This window comes from Halichoerus grypus, chromosome 11, assembly GCF_964656455.1.
Source record: "Halichoerus grypus chromosome 11, mHalGry1.hap1.1, whole genome shotgun sequence".
Classification (NCBI taxonomy): domain Eukaryota; kingdom Metazoa; phylum Chordata; class Mammalia; order Carnivora; family Phocidae; genus Halichoerus; species Halichoerus grypus.
In genome coordinates this window covers 15782131-15792317 of record NC_135722.1, presented here as the reverse complement: position 1 = coordinate 15792317, position 10187 = coordinate 15782131, and the positions used below count along the sequence as shown (strand labels likewise).

The 10187-nt window shown below is 63.0% G+C and overlaps 2 protein-coding genes across 13 annotated transcripts; both read right to left on the bottom strand.

Annotated features, from left to right (window-relative positions):
* Positions 1–13: 13 nt before the first annotated feature.
* FREY1 (Frey regulator of sperm-oocyte fusion 1) lies at positions 14–2469 on the bottom strand. Its single transcript, XM_036097768.2, has 3 exons — positions 636–2469; positions 343–416; positions 14–170 (listed from the first exon to the last, which is right to left on the bottom strand). The coding sequence occupies exons 1-3, from the start codon at positions 737–739 to the stop codon at positions 49–51; spliced, it is 300 nt and encodes a 99-aa protein (XP_035953661.1). The 5' UTR covers positions 740–2469; the 3' UTR covers positions 14–48.
* Positions 2470–2490: 21 nt separating this feature from the next.
* On the bottom strand, positions 2491–10180 carry PEX16 (peroxisomal biogenesis factor 16). 12 transcript variants are annotated; one of them, XR_013442350.1, is made up of 12 exons: positions 9710–10180; positions 9471–9506; positions 8609–8685; positions 8123–8256; positions 7886–7986; positions 7078–7158; positions 6836–6991; positions 6662–6738; positions 6318–6529; positions 5482–5692; positions 4694–4758; positions 3753–3912 (listed from the first exon to the last, which is right to left on the bottom strand). XR_013442350.1 is itself a non-coding variant. In XM_078058119.1 (11 exons), exons 2-11 carry the CDS (start codon positions 9538–9540, stop codon positions 2976–2978), a joined length of 1818 nt encoding a protein of 605 aa, XP_077914245.1. In that variant the 5' UTR covers positions 9541–9588; positions 9710–10180; the 3' UTR covers positions 2491–2975. The 12 variants fall into 12 exon arrangements, 6 of the variants coding, with proteins under 6 accessions (XP_077914245.1, XP_035953649.2, XP_077914246.1 ...); XR_013442352.1 differs by having other exon boundaries at positions 6410–6529; XM_078058119.1 differs by lacking the exon at positions 5482–5692 and having other exon boundaries at positions 2491–3912; positions 6410–6529; positions 9471–9588.
* Positions 10181–10187: the final 7 nt, after the last annotated feature.

Below are 10187 nucleotides of genomic sequence, written 5' to 3'. Positions count from 1 at the left end.
GGAAGCCCAAGCCTTGGCTGCACAGAATAGCTTTATAAGGGGCTCCCATCACAGGGGTGCGTCGTAGTAATACTCAGCCATGTCCGGCCCGTCCCGCTTGCGCTGCTGGGCCCGGGAGAGAAGGGGTCGAGGCCCTCGCGGCCAGGGGTGCTTGGGTCGAACCCCATAGTCTAAGGAGAGAAGGGGGTGTGGGTGGCAGGGGAATCTGCCCTGATCACCCTAGAACAGTGTTGTTTGGGATGAAAAGTCCCCGCGGCTGGACGTGGGTGCCCCCCCCCCCCCCCCGCCGGGCATGTGTCCCACACTGGGGGGCAGTGGGGGCGGGCAGGGCTGAGATACTACCATCCACTAGGCCCGAAAGTGGCTGCGAAAGTTCCAGAGGGGCTGAAAGTTCTTCAAGGACAGATCGCTGAGGCCTGTGGGAGATGTTGGGGTGCTCAGTCCTGGCCCTGCAGCCCGCTAACTACCTCCCTGTGAAGGCTCAGGGTGGGGGCCTGGGTGAGCTCCGATGCCTGGGGTAACGGCACCAGTCAGTCGTCCGGGGCAGGGCGGGGAGCGGGAAGCGGCACGCAGGGCCCCCCACCTTCCAGGCCCCCCGCCCGGTGGACCGCTGACCCCGTGCCCCCAGGAGTTACCTCAGCGGCTGGGGGCGGAGGAGGGCAGCAGCCAGGACGAGGTAGAGGAGGAAGAGGCTCAGCCCGGCCCTGGGATACAGAGCCCCCAGCATGGCGAGAACCATCTCCTACTCCAGCCCTTGTCCTCCGGCTTCTGCCTGCCCCTCCCCCAGCAGGAGGACGGAACCGTTGCCACCCGCCAGGGCCACCTCACAAAGGCCGGTCATTCCAGGGCTCCGCGGCGGGGCCAGAAACCTCCAGCTGAGGTTCGGTTCGGTTTTTTGACGCTGTCGGCCAACAGGTGCCAGAACGGCACCTTGCTCTAGTGTCCCTGCCCGAGGGTTAAGGGCGCAGACCTTTGGAGTCTGATCTCAGTTCACACCCCCACCTTGCCTCTTGGGAGGCGTACAGGTCACCGTTGTGGGCCTCCGTTTTCTCGTCTGTGGGGGTAAGGTACGTACCTCTGTGCCCAGGCGGTGGCGCACGGGAGAGGTCACGCGGAGAGCCCCGACCGTCCCCACTCTGCCTCCTCCCCACCTCCTGCCGCCGCCACCCTGTCCTTCCCTCAGTGATGCCAGGAACGTCCTCCGCCCGCTCAGAGATGCCACGGGGGGCGGGCAGGGGGGGCCTGCTCTGAGAGACTTCCTCCCCAGTTCCCCAAAAGCTTACAACAGCCTGGCCCCAGGGCTCCCCACCACCCCTGAGGCTGGAAAGACGGATTTTGAGTGAGGTGGCAAAGCCCACAACTTGCTCCCTGGAGTGGAAGCTTCCCGTGGGTAGAGACTGGTTTGTTCACCGCAGGATCCCCAGCCACACTTGGTGGATGCTCAGTAAATGTTTGTTGAATGAATAAACGCCACGTGATAGCATGGAGCTGGTCTCTTCTCAGGCTGAGGCAAAGCTGTGGGGCCCTTTCTTTGCTTCCTGCGCAGCCCCCCATCTGGCGCACGGGCCTGGCTCACTTCGGAAGCCCCGAGGCTTTAAACCCGAGACCCCTGGCCACCTCCAGACCTGTGGAGTCAGGACCTGAGGGCTGAGCAGGGCTCTGTGCTTTGGAAACCCCATCGCTTCTAAGAGCAGACCTACTGGGGGTCCAGCCCTGCGCCCCTGACTGCCGCCGTGCCCAAGGCCCGGAGACAGGCATCCCTGGCTCCTGGTCCTCAGTAACCCCAGGGTGACAGGTGCTGGCATCTCCTCAGACTGTCTCCGTGTGCTCTGAGCCCATACACTAACCGCTCAGTGGTTCTCCCTTTCTGTGTCCTGGACACCACTGTCCCTCACAAGCCCGTGTCCCCGTCCTCCGTCCTCACTGCTGCCGGGAACCCTGAGTTCTGGACACACTGCCCAACTCAGTCCCTTGTCCCTCACCCTCCTTGCCTCTGAGAGGCCACCGTCTCCCTCTCTATCCACACCCAGTCCCTAGCCTGCCTGGGTGCCGCCTACACCCTGTCATCTCCCGGCCACGGCCTTAATCTGGCCCCAACCACTGTTGGAGGTTTCTGCCATCATGTCCCTGTGCTCAGCCTCCAGCTGCCGGGAGCCCCCCGCACCAGGCCGCTGGGGTGCGGTGTAGTTTTTCATTTTTAAATATTTTATTTGAGAGAGCGAGAACACGAGTGGGGTGAGGGGCACAGGGAGAAGCAGGCTCCCCACTGAACAAGGAGCCCGATGCAGGACTCGATCCCAGGACTCCGGGATCACGACCTGAGCCAAAGGCAGACACTTAACCAACTGAGCCACCCAGGCGCCCCGGGATGAGGTTTAAAATGCTCCCCTCCCCACTGCCTTCCGGAGGCAGGTCTGAGTTTCTTGCCTGGCCTTCAACGGCCTGTTGGATTTGGCCCTGACCTTCCCCTCCCGCCCGCTCCTCCCTCCCTTCTGCCCCAGCAGTGACTCACTGCACAACCTGCTCTCCCAGCCGGCCCCACACTGGCGCAGGGTTTCCCCTGCTTGAACCGAGGCCTCCCTGAGGGGTGCGCCCTCCACGGGCATCCGTCCAGGCAGCGAGCACCTCCACTCACCCACCTCCGACCCAGACTCCCTCAGGTACACGCTCCTACCTACTCGCACGCCCCGGCGCGCTGCATTGATGTGTGTCTGCGGATGCATGAGCGCCTGACAGCAAGGCCGGCTTTCCTCCCGCCGCACGCACAGCCGCCGGCCCAGAGCCCACCGACAGGGCACGTGCCCAGCAACGGTCCCCGTACCCAACAGAGGTCGGGGCCCCAAGCTGTGACCACCTGAAGGCTTGACCCTTCACCTTCCGGCCCAGGACCTGGGCATGCCTTCCCAGAGGCACTTGCGGGGGGGGCGGGTAGCAGAGGAGGGCTGGCCCCTGTTCCCGTGGCTCCCCCCAGGGTGTCAGAGGAAGTGAGGCAGGACAGAGGCAGTGCGGATGGAGCCCTCAGAACTTCGAGGGCGGCTCACCCGGCTAGAAACTCCAGCAGGAGAGTTCGGTCTATTCACGGGGCAAAGGGGACAGGGGCGGAGGCTGAGGAAGGGGACGGACCAGGCAGAAAGGCCAGGCTGCAGTCGCCCCGTCTGGGCGCCTGTACCCTCCCCAGTAGCCTGTGCGCGGCTCCGGGAGACTTGGCCACCAGGGAGCTGGCAGGGGGAGTGTGCGCCCCCAGCTCCTACCCCCTGAACCTGCACCCGCTCAGGCTCCCAGCACCAGCTGTGGGAGAACACCTCCGGCTGTGAAACGGGGGCTCGGGGTGTCACTGCACCAAGCCGGGCCCACCATTCACCAGCCTCCGTCACAGACAGGCTGGCAGGCTGGAGGACAGGGAAGGGGCAGAGGCTCTGGCCAGAGGCCACACGGGCAGCGGTCTCCCCCTGCCCCGTTGGACCTTGTCTGTTGTCACCAGGGACCGGTGACAGAGGAGCTGAGTTCACCTCTGCGGCTGCCACGGCAAGCCGCTTCCCACGCTCGAAGATGCTAGACCCCAGCTTTCTGTGGCCAGAGGAGCCCAGGTCCCCGCCCCGACAGGAGGCTTCTCGGCCCAGGGACGAGGTGCGGGCCGCCGCGGCTCCATCGCCGGAGGGTGGAAAGTCGAGAGGATGTCTGGGGGGGGGTGCCCGGCGGGCCAGGTGGGAGTGCCAGGAGCCCTGGGCGGCGGGCATGGAGAGGCCACGTGCTGGGACGCTGCCAGAGTCAGTTTTATTAGGGCGAAGGGGCCCCGGGGGCCCCGACAGCCGGGGCACCCCCTGCCCCTCCCTGCACCCCCGCCCGGGATGGGTCAGCCCCAGCTGTAGAAATAAATTTTCTGCCAGGTGGGCAAGTAATCCATGAGTGGCCCTGCAACGAGAGAGAGTTCGGGGCTGAGGGCCAGACTCCCATCTGACTCCGCTCTACCTAAGGCCCTTCTCAGCCACGCTGCCGCAATACGGCTACTCACATCCGTCCAGCCGGGAGCCCCACTGACTCTCCCGCCTGCCTGCCCCTCGGGAGGCAGCAGTGGCAGCGACCTCTGTCCCCCTTTGCAAAGACCCTCAGGCTCAGAGAAGCCACGTGGCTGAGGTAAGAGCTCCGAACAGCCTGGTGGGCTTCAGCCCCGCCGCAGAAGCCCCAGAGAAGCCCCAGGGGTGTACGGCTCCAGGATCCCGAGGCCGGGCTAAGGCTGACAGCCCAGTGTGGCCCAACACTCCTCCCAGGACAGGGACCTTCTTCCAGCAACCCCTGGGGCTCTACGGGCCGGCCTGGCCCTGCCCAGGAGCTGCCACCCACCCAACCTGACCTCTGGGCTCCCTCTCCTGACTGTGTCAAGAATCAAATGACAAGGGCACCTGGGTGGCTCAGGTGGTTAAGCGACTGCCTGCGGCTCAGGTCATGATCCTGGAGTCCCGGGATCGAGTCCCGCATCGGGCTCCCTGCTTAGCAGGGAGTCTGCTTCTCCCTCTGACCCTCCCCCCCTCTTGTGCTCTCTCTCTCTTTCTCTCTCTCTCAAATAAATAAATAAAATCTTTAAAAAAAAAAAAAAGAATCAAATGACAAGGAGATAAAGAGGAAACAGTCAGGGACACGGGGCCACTCGAAAGATCCGCGATACTCGGTAATCACACCCCCATTCCGCACTTACTTGCAACCAGGCCAATGCCCGGGACGTGGTCCGCCAGCAGCTGGAGCAGGAAGAGGATCCTCGCCCTGCAGAGAGAAGATGAGCAGGAACTGCCTGGCCCGGGCCGCCCACAGCTCAGCTTGGGGCTGGTGCTTCCCCACAGCATCCCAAAGACTCCCGCCGCTCTCTCCCTCGTCCTGCCCCTTCTCCTGAGCCAACACACTCCTGGGGCAGTCCCAACACAGGGATGGTGAGGGCCCAAAGGGAAGGGCAGCCCCGCCCTGCCTTCGAGAAACCCCCAGTAAGCCAGAAGCGCTGAGCCACACTGAAACCTCGCGAGCCAATGTTGAGTGACCAGGCCCGGCGGTGGGGGGGTGGGGGGGGGTGGGCCACACTCAGAGGAAGGGGCAGGGGCCAAGGCCCTATTTTTTTTAAGAGACAGGGCTTTCCCACAGGAGAACCTGGGGTGAGATGATAGTGTTGGGGATGGGAACAAGAGAAATGATGGTAAGACTCGGCATTTGTTAAGTGATTCTGTACCAGGTGCTCCTGTATGTCTGAGGTCATTTAAGGCCTCCCACGACCCTATGAGGCAGGCAAGAGCACGTCCCCGTCGTACAGAGGAGGCACAGAGAGCTTCAGTAACTTGCCCCAGGTCACACGACTGGAAGGCAGCCCGGCCCGAGGTGACAGTCGGTCTCTGACAGGAAGGACAGAGGGTTCCCTGCAAGGCCTATACCCCAGAGCCGCTCAGCAGCTTGCTCCCTGTCCCCCGGGGGAACCAGAACTTCTCCGGCAGGTTTCTAGACCTTTCTCAGTCTGGGCCACTGCTGTGAGGGTGCTAGGCTGGTCCGCTCAGCAGGGGCCACACTAGAGGCTTGCCGCCTGTAGGGCCACCTCTGCGGGTACTGTCGCCTCAAAATGCCTCAGTTCCGAGATCCTGGGGCTTCGCTTCCTCTGCAAAGTGCAGGCCGTCTGTGGGGGGAGCTCATATGGTCCATGTAAGTCTCTGGAATATTCCTTTAGAGCAGGGAATAGGATTTGGCTTTAGTACCTTGTGAGCTTGCAAACTTATCTGAAAAGAGGAATTACCAGGCCACGCTATTTGCACCGAGGTGGTATTGAGTATGGCACAAACTCACTTCCTGTGGCCTCAAAACCAAAGCAAGCCAAACCAAACCCAAACAGAGGTTGTGCGGCCACAGTATTAAACGTAATTCCAGGGACTACTGCCATCTTCCAGCAGAGGACTTAAGACGGGAGCCTCCAGTCTGTCTCCTGGCCCCTGTCGCCGTACAGAGACCCCTCCTCAGATCGCAGTCTGACCTCAGGCAGTCACCCGGCAGGCCTTGGGGCACTTGGCCCCAAGCCACCCCCTACTTGCCGCCAGTGGGCCCTCTGGGTCTGGCCCTCACAGATGACAGAGCAGGCATGGCGGTGGCCCCTGGCTCTGTGTAAGGTGCCCTGCTTCTCTGAACCTCAAGGGCCTCTCTGCAAAGTGGGGCTCCACACTACTGGGCAGGAAGAAAGCCCGCCCCTGCCACCATCCCTGGGGCCCTGCCCTCGGCGCGCCGCCCCTGCGTGACTCCCGCACACCCGGGCCTGCGGCCTGAGCGCCCCGAGGCAGCGCCGGGCTGGCACTTGCCACTGCACGCAGGTTGGCACACGGCGGGTGCTCAGCAAACCCTGGATGGGAGCGGGGGGAAGGTGTGTGCAGGGGCCGGGGTCGGGCCTCACTCGGAGAAGCGGTCGTAGAACGGGGAGCGCAGCAAGTAGGAGAGCAGCAAGATGGTCCGGCGCCGCAGCTCCAGCCGCTCCCTCCGGCTCAGGCCCTTCCTGTCGCTCAGGAGGCTCAGGCTGGGGGCAGAAGGGGACACGGTCAGGGCCAGCAATGGGGCAGGGCGGGGGGCCCATCTGCTCAGGCGAGGACAGGCCCGTGGCACAAAGCCCGGCAGAGGGAGCGGACTCCCCAGGCAGGCCTGGGCTCACCTGGTCACGTCCACGGCCCCAGACAGGAGCCAGGGTGTCCACGACCGCTGACCCCATAGGCCCAGGCTGAGCACTGACGGCCAAGGTGTCAAGGAGGTCTCCGGCACACGGCCCGCCCACCCACTCCCCATGGGGCCCGCCCCGGAGGGCCGGCCAGCGGCGGGCAGAGGATACGGTGCAGCAGGGGCCGGGCGATATACAACGACTCTGCGATGGTCTCCTGCAGCCCCAGCGGGGTGGGGGGGGTGACCCTCAGCTCCTCGTGCTGCTGCCGCCGCCGGCCCTCCTGCTGCGGGGGCGCTCCCCAGTGCCTCGAGTGCAGGGATGGGGCTAGAACACAAGGGCAGCGGATGAGCAGGCAGGCCCGGGCTGACCTCCGCCCTGAGGCGCCCGGGGCCACGACATCCTACACTTACTGTTCTGGAGGGTTCGTACCACTCGGTTCGACCGCTTCCCCACGTATGACTGCTCCTGGCCGTCAGCGCTCTGGTCACCATCTAGCAGGGACAGACAGAAGGCCATGCTGTCAGAGGGACATGTTTGCAGCGGAGCCCGCGGAGAACACGCGTGCAGCGAACGCTCCTGGGCTAAGGGGGGAATGGGTGGGCGTGGGTAAGCCTGGACTACGGCAGCGCCTGAGGCCGGACGCTGTCGCCAGGGCCGTGCGTCAGCACTCTCCCCGGATGGGGAAAGCGCAGCATGACTCGTGGTAGGGGAGCCAGCCAAGAAGCCAGGCCTCCCAGGGACTGGAGTGACGGAGGGAGGGCCCATGTCTTCTCAGTCCTTTGCTTTCAATATGACCAGGTGGAAAAGCAAAGAACGATTCCCACAGAAGGCCAGAGGCATCAGGCCTGGAGGCCAACCAGTGAGGAGTCCAAAGCCCCGAAGGGACAGATCTGCCGGGTACCCTGCCTCACGCAACTGTGGCTCTTGATATACAGAACGAGGCCCAAAGACATGGTCGGCAGGACCTCTGTCTCCTACTCATGCTGTCCCCCGTTCCACAAAAAAGAATGAGGACTCTGGTGCCAGGACTCCTGAGTTCAAGTTCTGATTTTGCCCCTAGCCTCATCTTTCTTTTTTTTCTCTGTACAATACAGGGTGATGAGAGCAAACTGAGCTGATGGGAATAGATGTGCTCCACGAACAGACAACACCCTACTCAAGTTGGCTGGCTCTAAACCCACAAATTAACTCCGTGTGCCAGGCCACTCCAGAGCTTACCCGGGGGCTGTGCCTGGGTCTCCCTGTCCAGCGGAATGATGGGGGGTGAGGTCTGGAGGCCAGCCTTGAACCAGATCAGCAGAAGCATCCGCAGGACAGCCCTGGGTTGGGAGTACGGCAGGGCTGCAGGGGAGGTGACTAGCCAGCAGGGGGCCAGGGGTGCTCTGGTGAACCCCACACGAACTGCTGGCCTGAGTCACCCCCACCCAGGGCCTGCCCTCCTCAGTCCCAACGTACTTAGCCAGCTGGATGAGGGCGATGACGAGCCAACGGCCCACTTCACCCCACACCTTGGCGGCCCCCATCTCCATGAACACCTCCACGCACTCGAGCACGCTCAGCCATGTCAGCAGCTTCTGCTGGGACAGCGACTGCAAGGACCCCAGGCCAAGAGGTCAGGGTTGGGGCGGGGGGCCCAGTCCCAGGCCCTCCTCCTAGGTGATTCCTCTGACAGGAGAGGTGGATTTTCCCCTAAGACTACCCGTGTAGGCCTGAGTTCTCCAGATGGCAGAGGCTACTCTATGTCTCTGAAATTCAGTCTCTTCATCTGCGACAGGGGCACTAACAACTTGACCCTCCACCTGATGAGATAGCTTGAAGCTCAGATGGACGTAGGCACGGCTCACACTCGAGACCGTACATGCGACACACACGGGCTGGCGATTACTGCTTCACTCCCAAGTCCCTGTGCTTCCCGCCCTCAGCTCCTGACAGAATTCTCACCACAGGTAACTTTTTCCGAAGCTCCTTCCGCAGGATGCCATCATTGAGCAGCACAAGCAGGTTAGAGGCAGAGTACACTGAGGGCGGGGGGAAGAGTGTGGCCGTGAAGGGCTGGTTCTGAGGCCTCTACACCCTCCCCTTCTCCCCACAGCTGCAGGGATCACCTGTTACCTGCTCTACTCCGCCAGCCACAGGCCGTGTGGAAACCCACCTGCCTCCCCACCCACTTCCTCAGAGCTGCCCACTCCCCAGTATGATCTTGTGTGGGTGGCTGGAACAAGAAAGGAGGGCCTGATCTCCGCGACAAAGCAGCTACTGCCCTGCTGCAGAGCCCTGGTCAGCCAGCTGCCCAGAACTGCCCACCGCTCTCAGCAGCCATGGATGTGTGGTCTCGCCTCCGGGCCTCAGCTCCCTGCGGCCTGTCCCTGAAAGGCGGCTCCACCTCTACCTCCACTACCCTCCCGGGCTCCCCGGGCAAACATGCCTGAGGCAGTCACAGTCTGGGGCTCCTCGAATGTGCGAAATCCGGGCTTGAAGCCTGGCTCCGGGATCACCAGTAGCTGTCCCCTAACCTCACTGAATTTCTGTCCCCTTTACTGGACACTGAGGACAGTAACAGTACATCGTAGGACTACAGGGAGGATTAACTGGGCAAAGGCAGGCAAGGTACTTGGGCCAGCCGCCTGACCAGTCAAGGTCCCCAGATTTGTCTCTGGACTATGGGGGGCCCGAGACAGTGGACTCAGGACCTTTGTCCGACTCAGCACAGGACCATGTAACGGAAAACTTAGGACAGCGAACCGGGGTGGTCCGCCCTCTGGGAAACCCCGCCGCCCCCCATCCACCCCAGAGCCCCGCTCACCCAGCTCTGACAGCTCGTGCGAATCGGCGAAGCGACCTGGGGAGAAGGCACAGGAGGCGACGGTGAGCATTTGCCTCAGCCTGCGGCTTCGGGGCCCTGGACATCCCCTCCCTGTGCCCTACGGGAACGTGGAAGGAACTTCTCAAGCACAGCGATCACTACCCTGACTCCGAAGGGAAGGGGCCAGTGAGGTCAGAGGTCAGAGCCCCTAAGGGGTGGGGCAAAGGTCAGGGTAGCACCTGCCAGCAGGTAACTGAGGCCCCGCACTGCCGTCTCCAGCTGGGCCGTGGCGGCCGGGTGACGAGTCACGTACTCCTGGTAGCGGAGGCTCAGAAGCCGCAGTTTCTCCATCCTGCCCTCGGGACCAACAGACTCACGGACCGACAGCACGACGAGCGGCAGCACCCTGCTTCCTGCGCCCTCCTTCCTGCTTCCGGTCCTAGGCCCGCCTCTTCGTTGCTTAACTTCCGAGGGCCAGAAGGATGATGACGTGAAGGGCCATTGAACCACCCTTCACCCCATTTCTTAAATCACCTCCCACTAGGGTAGCGCTTAGCAACTGCGGGCCTAATCCCGCCCTCCCTGCTCCTTCAGGTCATTGGTTAAGCACACTCTCCGCCCCCGACCCCCCGTCGTTGTGCGGGCCCGCTGCTTCCGCCTTCCGGGTGGGTTGCTCTTGCGCCTGCGCAGTTAACAGTTCCAAGAAAGCTCCCGCGG

Coding starts and splice junctions, on each gene's coding strand:
- FREY1 (XM_036097768.2), bottom strand. CDS start 739: ATGGTTCTCGCCATGCTGGGGGCTCTGTATCCCAGGGCCGGGCTGAGC. Junction 417..635: donor CTCCGCCCCCAGCCGCTGAG/GTAACTCCTGGG, acceptor CATCTCCCACAG/GCCTCAGCGATCTGTCCTTG. Junction 171..342: donor ACTTTCGGGCCTAGTGGATG/GTAGTATCTCAG, acceptor TTCTCTCCTTAG/ACTATGGGGTTCGACCCAAG.
- PEX16 (XM_036097756.2), bottom strand. CDS start 9,821: ATGGAGAAACTGCGGCTTCTGAGCCTCCGCTACCAGGAGTACGTGACT. Junction 7,159..7,885: donor GACCCAGGCACAGCCCCCGG/GTAAGCTCTGGA, acceptor TGTCCCTGCTAG/ATGGTGACCAGAGCGCTGAC. Junction 6,992..7,077: donor GGTACGAACCCTCCAGAACA/GTAAGTGTAGGA, acceptor CTTGTGTTCTAG/CCCCATCCCTGCACTCGAGG.